This window comes from Penicillium lagena, assembly GCF_028827675.1.
Source record: "Penicillium lagena strain IBT 129212 chromosome Unknown utg000001l_segment0_segment0, whole genome shotgun sequence".
Classification (NCBI taxonomy): Eukaryota; Fungi; Ascomycota; class Eurotiomycetes; order Eurotiales; family Aspergillaceae; genus Penicillium; species Penicillium lagena.
In genome coordinates, this window is record NW_026623222.1 from 3,915,933 (window position 1) to 3,935,273 (window position 19,341).

The window sequence follows — 19,341 nt, forward strand, 5'->3', positions numbered from 1 at the left end:
CCATTAAGTCTCCGAGAAAGTCGCCGGCCCCCATCTCATACTTGTACAGATCTTAGCCTTATACCCCCCCAGACCCCCCCAGACCAAGTAAAACATCACAATCACAAACCATGGCTAGTATTGCATTCCCCCAGTATTCCAAACACCTCACCCTCTCAACAACACACACCTACAATTATGTGTACATCCCCGCCGTCAAACCCTCTTTCCCAACAATTCTATTTCTACACGGATTCCCCTCTTCAAGTTATGACTGGCGCCACCAGATCACCTTCTTCGCAGCCCAGGGCTACGGGGTCCTGGCTCCAGACCTACTAGGCTATGGTGGCACTAGCAAGCCCGCTGCAGTGGAGGGGTACAAGACCAAGAAAATGGCGGCGGAGATCACAGAGATCCTCGATCACGAAAACTTAGCCCGTGTTCACGCTGTCGCCCATGATACGGGCAGTATACTTCTTTCTCGACTGGTGAACTATTTTCCCGAAAGAATTCATTCATGCACGTTCCTGGCTGTCCCGTATTCCCAACCGGGGACACATTTTGATCTTGATGCTGTGAATGCGATGACCAAGCAGCTTCTCGGCCACGAACATTTCGGATATTTGAGGTTTTTTGTTAGCGAGGGGAGTGGAGACTTGTTGGATGAACATGTAAGTTGTCATGATGGTCCTCTATGTGCCGAGAGAAACATGATTCTGACCTGAGTAGAGCGAATCCTTCTCCACTTTGTTTTATCCTGCAGAGCCTGAACTATGGGAAACGCACGTTGGTCCTACGGGAGCACTGGAGTCATGGATTCAAGCTGATTACCGAGGACCACTAGCACCCTACATTACAGACGAGGTACGGGCTCGATACATTAAAATAGCGACAAGAAACTCACGGTAACTAGGAACGCATGATCCACCAGAAAATAATGAAAGGACACCATTCCTCTGCACTAAATTGGTATCGCGCATTAGTCTGGAACATCAACGAGAAAGACGAGGTCGAGGATGCTCTGCCGGTGAAAATATCGCTTCCAGTGATGATGGTCACTGCGGCTCCGAGCTTAGTTCAGTTACCTGGTGCGGCGGAGCAGATGAAAGCTGTCGCTGATGATTTGACTGTCAAAGAAGTCAGTACACGAGGCCATTGGATGCCGTTGGAGGCACGGGATGAGGTTAATTCGATGTTGAAAGAGTTTTTTGAGAGAAGATGAATTCGTCTCTCTCTGTTTGAACCTCGTGCGCGATCACGACTACAAGTGGTGTGTGGATGTCCTCGACCCACCAAGTACGAATCTCAACTCCATTGAGCTGATCTATTTTATTGATCCTCGATACTTCATAGGTCAAATTAAGCCGAAGCACCCTCGGATGTGAATATATTCATCCCTATAGCTCAAAGCCGTATCAGGTTGGACAAACCATAGACAATAGATAGTAAAGTTGGCAACAAAACGGAAACCAACCGCTCACCTAATATGCCAAAATTGCACTTTGCAGGCCAATTTTCCATTAGTGCGCATTGCTCTGGTTCTTTTTTTCTTCTTTTTTTATACCCTGTCAAGCCAGATCTTCCCCTCCATCTCCGTCTCCCATCCGATCCCCATCGCAATGACTGTGTCTGCCGCACCAATCCGAAACTCAACCGGATATACAGATGGATACAACGCGCCGTTGTCGCCATCTTGTTCTGACTCGGCGATGAAGAAGTCTCCGCTTGCGTGTTTGAAGCGCAGGATCTCGGGCAATGTGGTCTGGTCACGGTTCGCGCGGAGTATCACTGAAGACCCAGAGGACAGTGAAGACTCGGAAGACGGTCTCACATGATCGAGGAAGAGAGTTATAGAGCCGTAACCTGGATGGAAGTAGGCGCCTGCGTATAGTGACAAAGGTAAGGTGGTAGGTAAAGGCGGAGAAGGGAGAGACGGGAAGAAACGAGAAACCGCAGTAGCGACGTCGCATTTGCCCTTTTCGATATCGGCGAGGTTCTTGGCGTCCCAGTCAAATCGTGGCTGATCAGGTCTAACGCCTAGCTTTTGGTCGATCAGGTGGAAGACAAGCGTCTGCTCTGCGCAGTTGGACGTCCCCGCCGTATTGGCCAGGGCGACGACCGCATACTGCAGCTCCGGTATGAGTATCAGTTCCGCGCCAAAGGCGTTCATCCCGCCCTGGTGCTCGAAGAACTCTACCCCGCGGTACACGCCCGTCTGCCAACCCAGGGTGTAGGCGCCGGGCCCCGTGAAAGCCGACCCGTATCGTTCAACCGGTAGGTGGGATCGCGGCCGCCAGAGCTGCTCGCGGACCGTGTTTGGTGAGGCGAACAGCGCGGGCGAGCCTGTTAGCAGGGCGTGCGCCCATTTCGCGAGGTCGTTCGCCGAGCTGATCACCGCCCCAGCTCCAGAGACGCTAGCCAGAGGCATCCATTCGACGGTGCGGTACGTCCCGTCGTCGTCAGCATAGTTGTAGGCGTAACCATGGGCGAGCGGGTTCTCGTCGTGGGTCCCGCGAGCCTCCTCAAGACTGAAATACGTATCCGTCATCCCGAGAGGACCCCAGATCCGCCGCGCCAGGAGATCGCCCAGCGGCTCGCCCGTCACCGTCTCGATCACATGCGCGGCAACGACGTACATGGCATTGTTGTACTGGAACTTGGTTCGTAGCTCCGCTGTCAACGGCAGATGGCGCAGCTGGCGGACCATGTCCCGCACAGCGGTTTTGTCGCTGTCAGAGGTGCTGCCCAGGGCCAGATCATGGGAGGGTAGCCCCGTCCGATGCGAGAGCGCATCCTCCACTGTGACTTTCTGCGTGGCGTCCTCGCTCGCCAGCACGAAGTCGTCGCGGATCAGCTGGCTTATGGGTGTTTCCCACTGCACCTGCGGGTACGCGTCGTTATCCTCAACCAGCATCGCCATAATAGCCGCCGTAAAAGCCTTGGTGGTACTTCCAGCGTAGAAGAGTGTCGAGGGATTTACGGGTGTAGAGGGTAAGGTTGCCATGCCGTAGCCCTGATCATCCGATGAGCTTCATTGTCTTCGTTGGTATTTGTTATAAGTCCCACCTTTGCCCAAGTCTGATCGCCATCCACCACGGCGACAGACAATCCAGGGACATGCCATAGGTTTAGCTGTTCGTGGACCAGCTGGTTGAATTCGTCGTTCAAGGGGTTGCTTTGATTATTCATGATAAATCTTTGAGAGCTGGATATAACTGAAAAGTGATAGTACGGAGCTGAGTCCGAAAGAGTAGAAGATATGACTGTTTAAATGTGCGAGAGAGGAGAAACTGGCTGCAGGCATCCGGATATCTTCTCTTCTTCGATGGGATTACTAGCGCTGACGCATTGGAAATGGCTAGGGAGGGGGAGCAAAAAGTAAGCCATCAGATCAGTAGCTCAAGTGTGCATACGATTCAGTCCATGCATAAGATGATAGTGCTCATATGTATATAGATATATATAAATGCAATGAATCACGGATTCAGGTCCAAGATCAGTCATTTACCTGCGAGGTGCTTTGCAGAGGAAAGTGATTTGAGAAACTATTAAACTTTGCCATTATTTCTGCCGCCTATCTTGAGATTATTGAATCGGATTTTATAGGTCAGTTACTTCAGATCCTTGAAAATATGACATACAAACAGGTTTATGGTCTCAGAAACCCGTTGGAGATGTATTTACAGGGGAATTGTAGATCAAGAAGATTTCCGGATGGCTATATGTTGGTTCAGGGAGAAACACGTGACAAAGCTGGAGGATTGAAAACACATAACAACCGTTAGGAATTGGCAAGTACGACGCGTACCCAGACTGGTGGGACCCGGACAAGAGCAACGTCCGAGAGAGAGGATTTGACCGCCTCCATATCAGCGGATAGTTGGGGGGCCTTAAAAATGTATTACCTAGGCGGGTATAGTTCCCCCCGCGGGGCACTCACTAGCTCTTCGAATTGGGCCCAGCTCGTCATTTCGGGCAGGCATTCGATGGGCATGACATCGTCAAAACCACCAACCTCGTCCACGCCGACATCAGGAAGGCCAAGACCGGTACCCATGGGTCTCTCACTGGTCGCAGCAAACGCGTCTGCGCTCTCCAGGGAAAGGGAAAGCTCCGGTCCTTCAGCCGGCGAGGCTGGGCCACTATATTGCCCGGTCTGTCGCAACGCTTCCATCCGCAATTCTTCTAGGACCAAACAGTACCGAGCAGCCAGAGACTCGGCATCTGCCAAGCTTGAGAGCTGATGCTGACAACGGATAGCAGCATTTAAATAGCCCCAGTAAGTCTCCCTAGCATCTTTGCTCTTCTGGATGGTATAAATGTAGAGAATCACCGCTGCGGAGAAAGCAAAGTATGAGGTAAACTGCACGGGTGGCTCAGCAACCTTCAATGGTGACGGAGAAGGAATTGACTTACCCAGAATGCGCGAAAAAGTTGTCTTGTTTGAACCATTTCATCCACCATTTGTATAATGTTCGTAGCTGCCTGTACGCATTCATGGATGCTTTGTTCGATGTGCAGTTCAGACCCCCAGCCTTCGTTCTGACTCGGTTCGATCGAATTCTTCAATTGGGTAAATTTTTGTAAGAGAAAAGGTCGGTGCATGAGAATCATAGTGTGCCAATATGCAAGATTCAGAACGTTCTTCTGCCGCTGGAAGATGGGAATCAGGGGGGCCGCTCTCGCTGGCGGATCGAGAAAATCAGAGACGCCGGCCCGCCAGCTCCTCAGCTGCTCAGTATATTGAGTCACAAAAGCATGTCTTGAACTCTGGGGTGACGGCTTGATCGAATAGACGTTTCGTAGTATTGTGCTTAAGATCCGAGAAAGTCTGCACGGCTGTTAGCCTACGTAGTCCGTTGCTGATACCCTTCAAAGTCTCGTACTTAGCATATGCGACAGGCCCCAGCATGACTGACTGCCCATGACTGTCATCTTCAACGATATGATCGACATAAATTTCAGGGTCATCTGCGCAGGAAGGCAACCCTTGGTCGATATCTTCATCGTGAAACGTGAGAGGCCTTCCGAGTGCAGCGCTCAGATAGTTGTCAAGAGCGTAGGCGCTCCAGAAAGTCCTGCGCCGGCACTCGAGTTCTATGTAGTCGATATAGCCGGCGTTCCTTTTGCGGTGGAGGCCAATTGCATAGGTTAGCCGTGCAACAGTTCCAAACAGAGTCCAGCAATGATTGATTCGGGACTCTGAGAGGAGCCAAAGACACTGGCACAGCCTCGCCTGGACACTGGCTAGACACAATGGACCTTGCTCCCTCTCGAGTTGTTGGTTTGCCGCGAAAAAGCAACGGGTACTAAGGAAGTTTAGCGACAATTATAATTCAGGCTACGAGGCATTACCTCATGTCAGCTCCAGCAGCAGTAGGGTTCGGATCCATGTGCGCCTGCGCTAGTGCGAAAATCATGAACAGAAGAGCGAGACGCGCATGTGAATTCGGCTTGCCATGCATTGCACCACCAGAATCATAAAATTCCTCAAGCCAGGCCTCTATAGTCGGCTGATGGACAAATCGGTCGACTGGCACAGCAAAATCGAAGTACCGCTGCACTAGGCGTTGGGTATTATCCCTCGACAACATTAAATAAAAAGTCGGATCGAAACACGGCGCGTCGCCTTGAAGGGAACTAGGAGATTGCAACGGGACGTCGCTGAAGGTGAAGATTGAGGCACCTTGTGGGAGCGATACGAACTGGTCCAATCGCTTTTGGATCCTCAGAAGAAAGGAAACACCAGACGATGACCCCACATAGTGGCCGTCAAGGTCAGTCTGCACTGGTTCAGGAGAGACTCGAGAGATAGACTCGGCGGGTGCCAATTGTGTTAGGTTGGCGTCCTGAGATGCGAATGCGTCTTTCAACCGAGAAGCGGGTTGCGCCCTAGAAACAGTAGGCGAATACACTTTCGGGGATGACAACTGTCGAGGGGAATAGGATGTACTGATTTTGCGGGACTTTACTGAGGTGATTCTTCCCCGGGTGTAGGCCGCATCATAAGTGCATTGTGAACTGTTCTCAACACAAAGCCAACATGGCTGCAAACCAGTACAACGGATCTTCCGTCTATATGGAAACAGTGAGTATGAAAGGCAGAATAGAGACAAGACCACTTATCTCACCTTTTACATCTATCACACGCGCGTGTAACGCGTACACGCTTTGCACCTCGGTTATCTCTCGGTGTTGGGTGCGGGACGGGAGACGGATGAGCGGCTGTGTTATCGGCCTCGGATATCATGTCTGCGTCCATATTCAACGGATAAGAAGAGTGATGCAGAAATATCCGGCAAATGAACTATGAACTAGTTTTTGTTGGGCAAGCCAGCCCTCCGACACGAAATGGCTCAATGTTGCAATTATTTCGGGAGAGAAGTGAGCGTAAGCATCCGATGGACTGATGGACCGGGTATGCTTATATAATTGAAGCTAAATTTTACAACCCGGGGTGCATAGATCAGTTCGGAATTTACTTATTTCTCTCTTTTTCTAGCTGCTATGACTATAATTGTATGCCCAGCCTTGTTTCACTACCACTCACGGATCTCCCCGCATGGCCCTCTGAAACTGGGCGGTTCCCAAGGCTTGCAGCCCTGACTTAATTCTCGAACCAGCGGCTCGTTGATCTCAATACCTAACCCTGGTCCTGAAAGAACACTGATGTAGCCTTCTGTGACCTGCCAGACCTCTGGATTCATCACATAGGTACCAATATCCTGCCCAGTGTTGTTATAATGCATTCCGAGTCCCATCTCCTGAATCGCAAAGTTGGCTGACACTGTATCTATGTGTATGCATGCTGCTAATGCAATGGGTCCAAGCGGGCAGTGAGGAGCCAGGGCAACATCATATACCTCGGCCATTGCCGCAACCCGTCTGAGTTCCGAAATGCCACCGACATGACAAATGTCCGGCTGCAGTACGTCGACGCATCCAGCTTCAAGAAAAGGCCGGACATCCCACCTACTGTAGAGTCGCTCCCCCAATGCTATGGGACAGCTTATGAGCTGTGAGATCTCCTTTATGCCACCTATATGCTCAGGTAGAAGTGGCTCTTCAATGAAGAATGGTCGATAAGGCTGGACAAGCGTTGCAAGCTGCTTTGCCATCGGTTTGTGAACACGGCCATGAAAATCGATAGCAGCATCCATACCAGTCTCTTTGACAGCCTGTAACCTCAACGCAACATCATCCAGAGTTGACGGGGAATCAAGCCAACAAATATCGGCAGTCCCGTTCATTTTCACAGCTTGAAAACCTTGTTCTTTCCGGGCTTGACTATCAAGACAGTTAGGGGCTTTGGTTGTATAAATCCGATAAATTGACATACGCTTGTTCCTTGACTTGGTCTGGGCGGTCCCCTCCAATCCATGCGTATACCTTGATCTTTTCTCTCAATCTGCCACCTAGGAGCTCATAGATAGGAACACCAAGCTTTCTAGCTGTCCTGATCGTCAGGAATGGATCCATTTCCATGTGTGTAATAACTTCGACCGCATCTCACACTCACCTTTCAAATCCCACAACGCTATGTCAATCCCTGAAAGCGCACTCATAAAAACTGGTCCTCCACGGTAGAAACCTGTGCGCCATCCACTTTGCCAAATATGTTCGATTTTACTTGTTTGTAATCAGCATGGTTACCCGACACTGGCAGTTCTCTCCACAAAGATTGGTCATACTCAGCATCAGTTCCCTTGAATTTCTCAAACCATGAATCCAGGCAGCCTTCCACAGCTTCTGTGTGACCCTCCAATGAGGCTTCGCCCCAGCCAACATTGCCAGCTTCATCAGTGACTTTGACAAATAGCCACCGGGGAGGAACCCGGAAATATTCCATTGATTTTATTCTTGCCATGACTGTACCTAGCGGTGGGCCCTGCGCTGGAGAAATAACGCAAATGTTTTACACGAATTTTTTTACTACTTAGGGAATGGAACTTTATGTACCAATATTAGCTGCGTGCCCCTTTCATTGCTTTTCCGTCAAACTATGGCGGAACGGAAAAGTAATACCCGTGCCATGGTTCCACCAGGGCCTGCCCCGAATGATAGTACTCCGTAGTCCCTAGCCCCCCTCGTTGGTTTTCCGTTGGGTTTCCGTTCCGTTTAAGCGCAGATACAGTCCGAATTTCCCCCAGACTATAAATTTCAGTAATCCGGGGTGCATATCGCCAACTCCACATTTCTCTCTCCGCAATCGATTTCTGCACTCTTACCTCGCCTGGGGGGAATGGGCAAGGTTCATTGAGCCTGTACTGGTTCTTCGATCCAAACTTTCGTATAAAGTTGACGCTACCGGTACTTGGTGAATCACAATGCCGTTTCTGGGATTGCAAGGAAAGCGTCTCCTTGCGGGCATCGCCTGCTCTGCAGGCATGGGCTTCATTCTATTCGGTGAGTAAAGCGCAACAAACGTGGACATGACGCTAATGAATGCCCAGGCTATGACAACGGGGTAATGGGCAGCGTTCTCGGCTCAGACTCCTTTGAAGCGGTTTTCCATCTGGACTCTACTATGTCAGGAACTGTGACAGCCATGTTCGAACTAGGGTGTATCATTGGAGCGTTAGTTGTTAGCCTGTTCGGCGAACCATTTGGGAGACGTCAAGTGATTCAGGGCGGTGCTCTACTGATCTGTATCGGCGCGGCAATACAAGCCAGCAGCTATTCATCGGCCCAGTTGATCGTGGGGCGCATTGTGGCTGGTGCCGGGATGGGATTCATTACCAGTATGGTTCCAGTGTGGCAAGCAGAGACCTCTCCGCCGAATTTGAGAGGTGCCTTGGTTGCCTCGTCGCTATCGTTTGTGCTACTGGGACAGGCAAGTACTCGCATAAATCAAATACCGGCCCAAACTAACTAGAGACGCAGCTCATCGCTTACTGGTCTGAATATGGAACTAGTGCATACGCCAGCAGCTTCTCCTGGAGATTCCCATTTGCATTGCAAGCAGTTATAGCGATCATTCTCTCTCTCCTGCTATTGGTGATGCCTGAGTCTCCTCGTTGGCTTTTCCTACATGACCAAGACGAAAAAGCGGTAGAAGTACTAGCTGCTCTCAAAGGAGCAGACCCGACCGACGAACAAACTTCGGCGCAAGCAGAAGAGATTCGCGCAGCGGTGATACTTGAGGCCTCTATCCAAAAAGGATGGCTTGACATGTTCAAGAATGACGGGGTTCATTCACGGCATCGCGTGCTTCTATCTATCCTTGTGCAATTTCTCCAGCCATTTTCAGGAAGTGCAGTGATCTCATACTACCAAACTGTCATTTTTCAGTCTTCTATTGGCATGCCCAGAAAAGAAGCGCAGCTGATGTCCGGTTATCTTTCTATATGGTTTCTTTTTGCAAGCTTCTTGACGTGGGTTTTGATTGAACGCGTTGGTAGACGGCCCCTGTTCCTTATTTTCTCAGTTGCCATGGGTTGCGCTATGCTTGTCCTTGCTATCATGGTTAAACTCGCTACGCATACGTCGGGAATTGTGGCGGCGGTCATGATCTTCTTGTTCGAAGCGTTCTTTACATGGGGTTGGCAAGGAAACGTCTGGTGCTACGCGGCTGAAATCGTGCCGCTCGAGTGCCGAACCAAGGCAATGGGACTTGCAACAGGGGTTCAGTGGACGATGAATTTCTTGATGATCTATGTCACTCCCATTGGGTTGGCGAATATCGGATGGAAGATGTACATCAGTGAGTTGGCTCCCTCGTTTACAATGACCTTCGGTCAATTTACTGACAACCCAGTTTTTGCATGCTTTAACCTTGCATTCTTTCCCGTTGTATATTTTCTGTTCCCAGAAACCGGGGGTCTGTCGCTAGAGTTGCTGGACGTCGTTTTCATGGACGATACGACTTCGCCTGTGAAACGTGCAGCAGAGCTTCAGCACAAGATCAAGCTCGGAGAAACAGTTCAGTTTCAGAATGAGCTCGAAATGTGCAACGCGGAAATCAAGGGAACTGTCGAGAGTGTGGAGAATGTCGAGCCAAATCACTTACCATGATGAGGACCGAGAATGCACGGAGTTGATTGTGGCAGTCCATGTGGTGGCTTCGTTACAGCCTCCTTTTTCTTAAATTCAAGCATATGAATAGGGCAGCAAAGCCGAAGAATAATCTTATAGAATTAGATTCGTCATGGCCTATAGTAAAGGGTATCTACCGAGTCAAACCAGGTTTGGAGGAGGAGATTGACGTCATGCGGCCATCAGAATCGCTGCAACATTCAATGACAACCCGAGCTCTGTTTAAAAACCGAAGTTCCGACCTGCTCATAAAATCCACATCGCTTTTACACAATTTTCCTCGACAAAAATGGAAACCCGCAATCAATCCAATCAGCCGGGGCAGCCGCCGAAGCAAGCGACCTATACGCAAGCCTCCAACCCGGTTTCGCAGACACCACAGGAACAGCGAGCTCCGACTGAGCCTGTGCGCCATTATGGCGACGCGCCGGGGTCCATCACTCGGCGCACTGCAGACTCGAAACCCTCAAGTGACGAGGAGCGTGCTCGTCTCGACGGCAAACACCAGCAACAACAGCGCTCGTTACAGAACTCCCCCAATGTCGATTTGGGGTATGGCGTGGAGCAGCAACCAGCAGAGGGATACATCGCAGATGCTGTCCATCGGAAAGGAATGGGGATGCAACGTGCGCAGGCAGGGGCGCACGCAGGCCCCGTCGGTAGCGCCGCAGGACCTGGACACCCTGGACAGGGAGGGGAAAGAGATCTCACGGCCGATATGGGCCGGAAACAGGAACAACATGACAAGATGCTGGGAGACAGGGTCGGGCGCAGTCCTCCAGCACCGGACCATGAAGTCGCTGAAAGAGAGGCAGTCAGGGAGCGCAAGTTAAAGCAGGATGAGAGCCTGGATGTAAAAGGCACAGTCAAGGAAGCCACTGGGGACCCGGTGGTAGGTAGTAGGTGAAGCGTGATAGATGCGCCAATCGAGTGTCTCATGTATCGTGGACAAATGTAATGGATTATTAAATATCAGCGTCTCCTGACATGCCGATCGAGACTTTCTTCAACTCCAAATCCTTCTTCAACTCTTGGATGCGCCGGCCCATCTTGTTCCGCAGGATATGGTTCTGCACCTTTTGAGCTTGAGCCGTTTCATTCCGAATGAGTGCCTCCAACTCTGCGATCTCTTCGAGCTGCTGCTGGTTTTCACGTTGCTCTTCGAGCTGGTCATCATCCATGTCGTCTTCCGGTTCGTCGCCGCCCTCATCGGACATGTCGCTCTCGTCTCCTGATGATTCGGCTTGATCTGTTGGCGGTTCGGCCGCCGTCTTTACGGATGGAGTGCCTGCTAGGTGCTCAGGAACTGGTACTGTGGCGCCCTCATCATCCCCAGCAGCCAGAGCAGCTTCCATTTCGGCGGCAAGAGCATCTTCGAGATCGTCCATCATATCCTCCTCGCCCTCGGCATCTTGCTCGTCGTCGTATTCCTCATACTCGGCCTGCCCAAGCCCCTCGACGCGGTTGAGCGATGTATTGTCCACCAGTTCAAACCGCGGTGGAAAGATAGAATGCTCATCCTGTGCAATCAGGTCCTCCACTGCGTTCTCAGCCTGTTGGATGGTGCGCGTGCTAACACGGTCACGAAAACGTCGCTTTCGCACCCATCGTAAGGGTGGCGCCAACCCATGTGGATACTGAAGTGTTATCTCGTCTGAGCGCTCAACTTCCGGTGGTAAGGGGAATTCCAAGGCTTCTTGATCGCTGGAAACTGTCCCCAGAACCAAAAGCATCTGGCAAATGTCCGCCGACTTGTACCATCCTCGACGATCCCAACTCTTCATTCCCTCAATGATGTTGGGTAGGTCCACCAGCGCTGCGGCGTACTGTTTGTCCCGTATCTTCAGAATGGCGCGCCGCCCTTCCCGGGTGAGGGGCTTGAACGCGAACTCGGACTTGTCGAACTTCCTTTCGTTGATTGCTTGTCGTAGATAATCGCAGTCCTCTCCAGGGAGCATGCGCAGAATAAACTGTTCTTCGATAGCCGGATCGATCTCGGTATCAGAGGCCTCAGAATCGTAACCCACACCGACGGGTCGGTTGGGGACCACCCCCTTGTTCTTGATGCGAATGGACTGCAGCCCGGGCTTCTTGGACGGGTTCAGTTTCAGTCGTTTGGGCCCCTGCACGGAAGGCGCGGGTGGGGGTTGCTCGGCATTTTCTGCTGCGCGCTTCTTCGATGGCTTTTTCTTTTTGGGCTTCGGTTCTTCGGGCTCTGGTTGGGGTTTGCGTGCGATTTTCAGGGTGAGCTTTCGCTGGGGAGTCTCAGAGGGCGCAGGCGAAGGCTCAGCTGGTGCTGGGGAGGGCTCCGGGGCCTTTTTCTTGCCCAGCTTGAGCTTGAGGGCTGGCCGAGGAGCATCAGACATGATGCCGAAGAAAGAAAGGAGGCGTGTATCTATTCTTTCAGCGATGAAGCGAGTGACGGGGGTAACTGGGTAGGTGTAGTATGCGGTGGAAGGAAGGAGCAGAAAGTCGGGCCGATTAGTTAGAGCTCCGCCGCCTTTGCATTATTATTCATTCATCTACGCATTCACCTTCACCTTCCTCCTTGCACCACCTACCAACCACCTCTCTCTCTGCCGCTCTCTTTATTCTTATCGTCGACTCGAGAACTCGTCTTCCAGCTCTTTCTTCCCGTCATGTCCGGTCCCAACCTCCATAATGCGCTCCTCCGTCCGCCCATCATCCAGATCCTCCGTGCCCAGGGCTTCCATTCAACGCGACCCTCCGTCCTGGAGACACTGTCTGATCTGACAGCACGATACATGATGATTCTCGCTTCGTCAACCGCTTCACATGCAGCCAACGCCCACCCACAAGACCCATCCCCAGTCCTCGAAGACATCTACCAAGCCTTGCAAGATGCGGGCGCACTACGACCGCAACTGCGCGAGTGGGAAGAAAGCTGGGCCGGCGAGGAAGACATGCGCGGGCTAGAATCGCTCTTGAACTGGATCACGGGCCCAACGCACCGCGAGATTCGACGCATCGCGGGTTTCGTCCCTAGTGAAGGCGACATGGTCGACCCGGACGCGATCGCGAAGGAGGACTTTTTGACGGCGCTGAAGAAGAAGCACAGCAAAACTGGTGAAGAGTCTCGGTATGCGGGGACTGTGCTGGGCAAGAGTGCTGAGGAGCATCCTGTTATCATCGAGGGTGGTGCGCCCAGTATTCGGGAGTGGAGCGCACAGATGAAGGCACGCAGCCCAAATTTGATGGACAATTACTCTTCGGGTATCAGCAGTGCTCCCAGCAATCTATCAGATGAGGATGGCTTGGATGTGTGAAGAGCTGTGCAGGATTTGACTTACGAACGATCAACAAATCCCCCGAAACTACGATCATCTCAGTATCGCACATGGCACCCCGATCAAACACCTCGATCCCATAAGCATCACGCTACTTGGCAAGAAAACTGAAATCAAAAGCTCGCTCTACAGCAGAGATAAACCGTGCAGCCGATGCGCGCGCAATATCGACAGTGTGGGACACCGAGAACATGTCAGACCACGAGAAAGCCGCCGCTCACCGGGTGATCCCCGGAGGTCAAACCTTGAGCACGAGTTGCGTGAGGTTCACTATGTACTAGGTGCGGGCAACTGGGAGATCCGAATCCGAATGGGAGAAATGACATGCATCTGGTCATGGCAGAAGGCACGGCATAGTGACCGGTGCCAAGCAGTTATTTCTAAGAATAAGATAAAGTAATGATAAAGTACATAAAGCATAACGTCGTAAAAATCGTATCTATGCAGGGGATATCCCCTTTTGCCCTTCCTTTAAAGCTTCTTCCCTTTGCTCAGTCGACTGGATCGTGCAGGCGTCTCAAGCTTATCCACCAGCGGACGATACGGCGAGGCCAAGACATGCTCGGGAGCGGCCTCTCCACGCCGGGGCTCTCCGGGATTCGGACGATGCAGCTGCTCATTATGCATGCGATCCAGCGATTCTCCGACGACCTGGTATTTGGCCCAGTTGATGGGAGGCATGCGCACGACGTTCTGCGGCGGTGGGATACGGCCGAACTTAGATTCATCGGCGGATAGTTTCGAACCCTGGGTATATTCAGGCCCCTGTGTCCCTTCTGCATGCCCCTCCTTCTCCTCTTCGTCATCTTCCTCCGAAAACTGGACCACCGCGCCCCGATCTTCAGTCTTCAGGCGCCCGGCAGCCAGCTCGCGCGCGAACCCCGCCGGGTCCGCAGCGGCAGCATCTTTCAAGCGATCTAGCGTCTGGATATCGCGCAGACTCTGCTGTTTCTGGAGTTGCAGGATCGAAAGGGCCGAGCGCAGCGCGATGGCATCTGGGTTCTCGCTCTCGGAGATAGGAACGGGTGGCGGCTCCGGCTTGAAGACCGGGGGGTCGCGCGGTGGTGGCGGTGGTTGGGGAGGGTATCCAGTATATAATAGAGGGCGAGTAGTGGGCGAGGGTGAGGACGGCGGTATGATCGATGGTTCGCCGTTGGTGACGGGGGCGAGGGGCGCGAAAACCGGCGTCACCGGGGAATAGGGTGGTCGCGGCGGTGTCCCTGGTCGGTCATCCTGGGTTATAGAGGTTTGTATATTTAGACCCTCCGGCTGCATCGCGATAAATGGCGCTGCAAGAATCCAGTCGCAGATCGGAGGGAGATGATCTGGCGACGGGCTTGCGAGTGGGTGTCTTAATGAGAAAGAGAGAGAAGATGGAGGAACCAGATCGCGTTCCAGCGATGACGAAAGCGGTGTCGGGTCTGGCCCTGGCCGCGCGGAGATAAGAGTAGGTGAAGATGCAGTACGTAAGTATGAGGGGTGAATGGGGATTGTTATTGTTTGATAGAAGGGAGAAAATAAGGAAGCACAGAATACACCAAAATATCACCAAGAATCGAATAGGAGAAAAGTCAAGAGCTGGGAGTTTTGTGTCTGTCGTCCATATCTGTTTCTCTCACCGCACTATGCTTCTCTCACCGCCTGGCAATTTTTATGGATCAGCCCATCGCCGATAACCAAGTCTTTCACCACCGCAAACATGAAGCGCAAGACAGATCAAAGAGGCTCTCTCGACGGCAATGCCTTGCCTGATTCCAAGAAGCGGGCATTGTCCAGCGAGGAAGCCGCCTCGCGCTTCCGGGATGGTCTGTTCGACGCGGCCGAGCAGAAGAAGTACACGGACGCATATACCACGTCCTCCCCGTATGTGTGCATGCCTTGATAACCCTAGCCCAGCACTTACAATTCCTAGGTATCTCCACGGTGTGATGTGTCCTCTGATCGAACCCACACTCCTGCGCTCCGTCCGTGAGGAGATCCAAGAGCACCTGTCCTTCACCGAGAAGGAGACCGACATCTACAAGATTTTCCAATCGGGCGACCTGGCAAACCTGGATGGCCTCGACGACGCCTCGCTGTCACGCCTGCCGTCGCTCTTGAAGCTCCGCGACGCCATGTACTCGGGACGGTTCCGTGAGTACCTGTCTTCAGTGACCAGGTCCGGCCCGCTGAGTGGTCGCAAGACCGACATGGCTATCAACGTCTACACCGAGGGATGCCATCTCCTGTGCCATGATGACGTGATTGGCAGTCGGCGTCTCAGCTACATTTTGTATTTGACGGACCCGGACACGCCCTGGCAAGCCGAATGGGGCGGTGCGCTGCGCCTGTACCCGACCAAAACCGAGAAGGATGCCAAGGGCGAGGATGTGAAGATCCCCAGCCCGGACTTCAGTCTGTCGATCCCGCCTGCCTTCAACCAGCTCAGCTTTTTCACCGTCCAGCCCGGTGAGAGTTTCCATGATGTCGAGGAAGTCTATCACACCCGCGAAGGCGATGACAAGACCAAGAAACGAGTGCGCATGGCAATCAGTGGGTGGTTCCACATCCCTCAAGAAGGTGAGGATGGATACGAAGAAGGCTTGGAGGAGAAGCTCGCCGAGCGAAGCAGTCTCGCCCAGCTCCAGGGCCGCGGCGATATCTACGACCTGCCGCAGGCCCGGCCCGTTTCCTGGGAGGAGCCGGAGGTGGAGGGCAAAGGCAAGGACAAGGTGGAGGAGCATGCAGAGGGCAGTGAATTCACCGAATTCGACCTAAACTTCCTGCTGCAGTACATTGCGCCGTCATATCTGACCCCAGACATCGCTGAGGAAATGTCAGATGCGTTCTCCAACGAATCCTCGCTCAGTCTGGAGCATTTTCTGTCTGAGAAATACGCCGCGCGCATGCGTGCGTACATCGAGGATCAGGAGCAAAAAACTCTTCCTGGATCGTCGGATGAGATCCACGCGCAGACTGGATGGACCGTCGCTCGGCCGCCACACAAGCACCGGTACCTCTACCAGCAGCCATCAGCCGAGAAGAAAGACAACCCAATCCAGGAGTTGTTGAACGTTGTGTTCCCATCCCAAGCCTTTCGCAAGTGGCTAGCGCTCATCACGGGCGTGGATCATCTTACGAGCCACAACATGCTTGCCCGCCGCTTCCGGCGGGGCGCGGACTACACGCTCGCCAGTGGGTATGACGGCGAAGCACCACGGCTGGAGTTCACGCTCTGCCTGGCGCCGGCCCCGGGCTGGGAGAAGCAAGACGAGGAAGAAGCGGATGGAGAGAAGAGAGAGAACGGCGAATCTGGAACCTCCTCTTCTGCAAAGGCAGCCTCCAAGAAAGCCAACGGCGAGTCTTCTTCTACCGAGGATCCCGCCATCGGCGGCTACGAGATTTACATGGCTGGCGACGACGATGAGGAAGATGAGCCGGAAGAAGAGGATGCCGAGAACGCAGACCAAGTTCTCAAGCCGAAGGCCAAGAAGTCCAAGGCTGATCCGGCAATCTACCGGTCGGCAGATGCGGACGAGGATGATGGTATCCTCTTCAGCACGCAGGCCGGGTGGAATCGATTGAGCATTGTTCTGCGGGATCGCGGCACGCTTCGGTTTGTCAAATACGTGAGTGCGGCTGCTCAAGGAGATCGGTGGGATATTACTGGAGAGATTGATGTTGAGTTTGAGGATGATGACGATGAGGATGAGGATGGCGATGGCGATGAGGAGGAGGAGGAGGATGATGATGAAGGCGAGGACTTCGAAGATGAGAGTGATGATGACGATGCGTAGACGGATATTGCTCCGTCCACCATCTGATGAGTTCTAGTGTATGAGCCTGAATCTGTCTATATATGTTCCCCAAAAATTATAAAGCTCTCAGTTTTTACTACTTCACATGACTGTTAAAAAGAGAATACCCTGATACTTGAAGCACTTGGATGTCACTATATCAAAAGTCTCATTCAACATACTAAAAGTCTTGTACAATACCTCATAGACAGAGTGGCCTAAATATAGACCCTTCACTCGTAACCTCCAGAATGTAGCCCCCAAGACACAACAGATATGGTTTTCCGTCCTAGCCAGATTCTTGTTGTCTTCCGCACCACAACAAGATATATCCACCTAAACAATAATACAATAACTAGCAGTGGATGCCATGCAAGACACTCTGAAACCAGTCTCACTCTAATTCCCTAGTCAGCCAGGCACCCTTTGAAGACCCGCGACCCAGCCAATACCAGGCCGATCTTCGCAATGGGCGGACATGCGGCATGTTTCTCCCCCGCGGAATTCCAGACATGTTCCCGAGCACATTGTTTTGTCTCGTTGCGTGCCATGAGCCACATGTTACCCTCGAAGCGGGTCGATGGAGATAACCACAACCAATAGTTTACAAGGTATAGCCACCGACAAGGGATGCTATGACGACAGGAAGGGCGAACTAGTCGTGAAATGATCTACGAATGGAACGATGTCCCCTTCCCCAACGCCGGGGAGGAGCAGCCGGGCGATCGATCGCCAGGTACAGGACTAGTTTCTTGAGGATGAAACAGTCAATAATATGTGAGCATGTATTGGATATTACTTGCGGCAGGGTTAGTTCCTGGGACGAACGAGACCCTCGCAGCGTGGCCGGCGAACTGGAATGAGGGTTGTGGTGGCCCACGCGCTATCGACATGGCCAACTTTATTAAAGGTGAGACACACCCTCAAAAAAATTAAAGACCCAAAAAAACAGATGCCATCCCTTGTTCCGGGGTGGCAGAGTCGCATTGGAAATTCTGGACAACTCCCGTGGGTTCTACGGATGAAGTATGATGCACTGCTACCATAGTAGGGCGGGTATGTTGTCCGTGTAGATCGCGGGTGGCGAGCCAAGACAAATCTGCTGCAAGGCGGCCATATGGCGTTGAAGTATAGGCAGCAGAGATGATCGCGCTATGGGTGGACTATTCAGCCACAGCAGCTGAAGAGCAGTTTAACTGTTGGGTACTAGGGTAAACCGGGCACTCGATCTCGCTGTGAATCAGGGTCTAGATCTCATAGCTCCACCATCGGTAACAATTAAAATAGATCCTTCACTCTTCGATGACAACTAGTCAAATGCTTAACTTGGCCCTCTGTGGAACAGTTTTGGTACAAATTACATACTGTAATCCGCCTCGGGGCGCAATGATTATGATTGGGGTCTGCGGCCGGAAATAATAGGAGCGCCCCCGGCCGCCTACTCCTTCTTTCCATAATTGACTAGTCGGACCAGTCCCGCCAGCCACCGTCCCAGCCGCAATCCATGTCATCTCAGCAGGCCAGTTGCCAAGAGCCGCCCCGGTCGCACCGTGTTACGGAAGAAATAGCCGCGGGTCAGAAGGCTCGGACAGCCGTGGGCATTTGGGCGGGCGCGCGGGTGGGCGCAGGCCGTCAGTAGTCGAGGGGGCGATTGCATGCATCATGGTTTCGTCTAGGTCGTGATTATCCGGTCGACGGGCCATGTGCGGACGACGAGTTGGGGTGGCAGCCGTGTGGATGAGCGGCGCGTGGTGATCGCTCACTGGCGACAGGGTAGTTAGACGAGGCATGGACAACGTCTAGGATCGGCATCCTCCGCCATCTTGAATTGAATACATCGTACATACATAATTAGTAGTTTAGCTAGTAATCTGCAAGGAGCTAGCCCCCTGAGCTCGCCACGTGCAGGCGATCCCCAGTGACGCCTTGACTTGGGGTCATGATGTAAGAGACCGTCCTTGCGTGCAGGTAGAGCCATCGAAGGGTAGCGACAGGCAATCAACTAGCCACTGCTCCCGTCGTAGCCGCACAGCGAGGAAGAGTTCCGTAGTCGAATAGTAAGTAGCCTAGCGAACTAACTCCCACTAGAACCAGGTGGATCCCTTGCGCTCCTCGTGGCACATCCTTGCATGGCGGTAATACCGAAACATTCCAGAGAAGGATTCGATGGATGCGACTCTGTTGTTTGTGCCCCTCTGACTGGGCTGACGCGGACCGGGATGTATTATTTCGATGGGTTTTAG

The 19,341-nt window shown here is 52.5% G+C and overlaps 11 protein-coding genes across 11 annotated transcripts; 5 read left to right on the plus strand and 6 right to left on the minus strand.

Annotated features, from left to right (window-relative positions):
• Positions 1-110: 110 nt before the first annotated feature.
• N7510_001719 (alpha/beta fold hydrolase) lies at positions 111-1,201 on the plus strand (the record flags this gene model as incomplete). The annotated part of the gene is made up of 3 exons (XM_056973646.1): positions 111-650; positions 709-843; positions 893-1,201. The coding sequence occupies 3 exons, from the start codon at positions 111-113 to the stop codon at positions 1,199-1,201; spliced, it is 984 nt and encodes a 327-aa protein (XP_056838763.1).
• A 336-nt stretch (positions 1,202-1,537) lies between these two features.
• On the minus strand, positions 1,538-3,168 carry N7510_001720 (uncharacterized protein; the record flags this gene model as incomplete). The annotated part of the gene is made up of 2 exons (XM_056973647.1): positions 1,538-2,992; positions 3,046-3,168. The coding sequence occupies 2 exons, from the start codon at positions 3,166-3,168 to the stop codon at positions 1,538-1,540; spliced, it is 1,578 nt and encodes a 525-aa protein (XP_056838764.1).
• Positions 3,169-3,880: 712 nt separating this feature from the next.
• N7510_001721 (fungal specific transcription factor domain-containing protein) lies at positions 3,881-4,891 on the minus strand (the record flags this gene model as incomplete). The annotated part of the gene is made up of 3 exons (XM_056973648.1): positions 3,881-4,390; positions 4,621-4,810; positions 4,866-4,891. The coding sequence occupies 3 exons, from the start codon at positions 4,889-4,891 to the stop codon at positions 3,881-3,883; spliced, it is 726 nt and encodes a 241-aa protein (XP_056838765.1).
• A 1,627-nt stretch (positions 4,892-6,518) lies between these two features.
• On the minus strand, positions 6,519-7,846 carry N7510_001722 (uncharacterized protein; the record flags this gene model as incomplete). Its single annotated transcript, XM_056973649.1, has 4 exons — positions 6,519-7,266; positions 7,319-7,430; positions 7,499-7,608; positions 7,671-7,846. 4 exons carry the CDS (start codon positions 7,844-7,846, stop codon positions 6,519-6,521), a joined length of 1,146 nt encoding a protein of 381 aa, XP_056838766.1.
• Positions 7,847-8,306: 460 nt separating this feature from the next.
• N7510_001723 (sugar porter family MFS transporter) lies at positions 8,307-9,993 on the plus strand (the record flags this gene model as incomplete). Its single annotated transcript, XM_056973650.1, has 3 exons — positions 8,307-8,385; positions 8,433-8,812; positions 8,863-9,993. 3 exons carry the CDS (start codon positions 8,307-8,309, stop codon positions 9,991-9,993), a joined length of 1,590 nt encoding a protein of 529 aa, XP_056838767.1.
• A 310-nt stretch (positions 9,994-10,303) lies between these two features.
• Positions 10,304-10,921, plus strand: N7510_001724 (uncharacterized protein; the record flags this gene model as incomplete). Its single annotated transcript, XM_056973651.1, has 1 exon — positions 10,304-10,921. The coding sequence occupies one exon, from the start codon at positions 10,304-10,306 to the stop codon at positions 10,919-10,921; it is 618 nt and encodes a 205-aa protein (XP_056838768.1).
• Positions 10,922-10,979: 58 nt separating this feature from the next.
• Positions 10,980-12,380, minus strand: N7510_001725 (transcription initiation factor TFIID subunit 7 family protein; the record flags this gene model as incomplete). Its single annotated transcript, XM_056973652.1, has 1 exon — positions 10,980-12,380. The coding sequence occupies one exon, from the start codon at positions 12,378-12,380 to the stop codon at positions 10,980-10,982; it is 1,401 nt and encodes a 466-aa protein (XP_056838769.1).
• Positions 12,381-12,653: 273 nt separating this feature from the next.
• On the plus strand, positions 12,654-13,301 carry N7510_001726 (Bromodomain associated domain protein; the record flags this gene model as incomplete). The annotated part of the gene is made up of 1 exon (XM_056973653.1): positions 12,654-13,301. One exon carries the CDS (start codon positions 12,654-12,656, stop codon positions 13,299-13,301), a length of 648 nt encoding a protein of 215 aa, XP_056838770.1.
• A 492-nt stretch (positions 13,302-13,793) lies between these two features.
• Positions 13,794-14,597, minus strand: N7510_001727 (uncharacterized protein; the record flags this gene model as incomplete). Its single annotated transcript, XM_056973654.1, has 1 exon — positions 13,794-14,597. One exon carries the CDS (start codon positions 14,595-14,597, stop codon positions 13,794-13,796), a length of 804 nt encoding a protein of 267 aa, XP_056838771.1.
• A 424-nt stretch (positions 14,598-15,021) lies between these two features.
• On the plus strand, positions 15,022-17,098 carry N7510_001728 (oxidative DNA demethylase; the record flags this gene model as incomplete). The annotated part of the gene is made up of 2 exons (XM_056973655.1): positions 15,022-15,185; positions 15,235-17,098. 2 exons carry the CDS (start codon positions 15,022-15,024, stop codon positions 17,096-17,098), a joined length of 2,028 nt encoding a protein of 675 aa, XP_056838772.1.
• A 1,553-nt stretch (positions 17,099-18,651) lies between these two features.
• On the minus strand, positions 18,652-18,888 carry N7510_001729 (uncharacterized protein; the record flags this gene model as incomplete). Its single annotated transcript, XM_056973656.1, has 1 exon — positions 18,652-18,888. The coding sequence occupies one exon, from the start codon at positions 18,886-18,888 to the stop codon at positions 18,652-18,654; it is 237 nt and encodes a 78-aa protein (XP_056838773.1).
• Between the last annotated feature and the right edge of the window lie 453 nt (positions 18,889-19,341).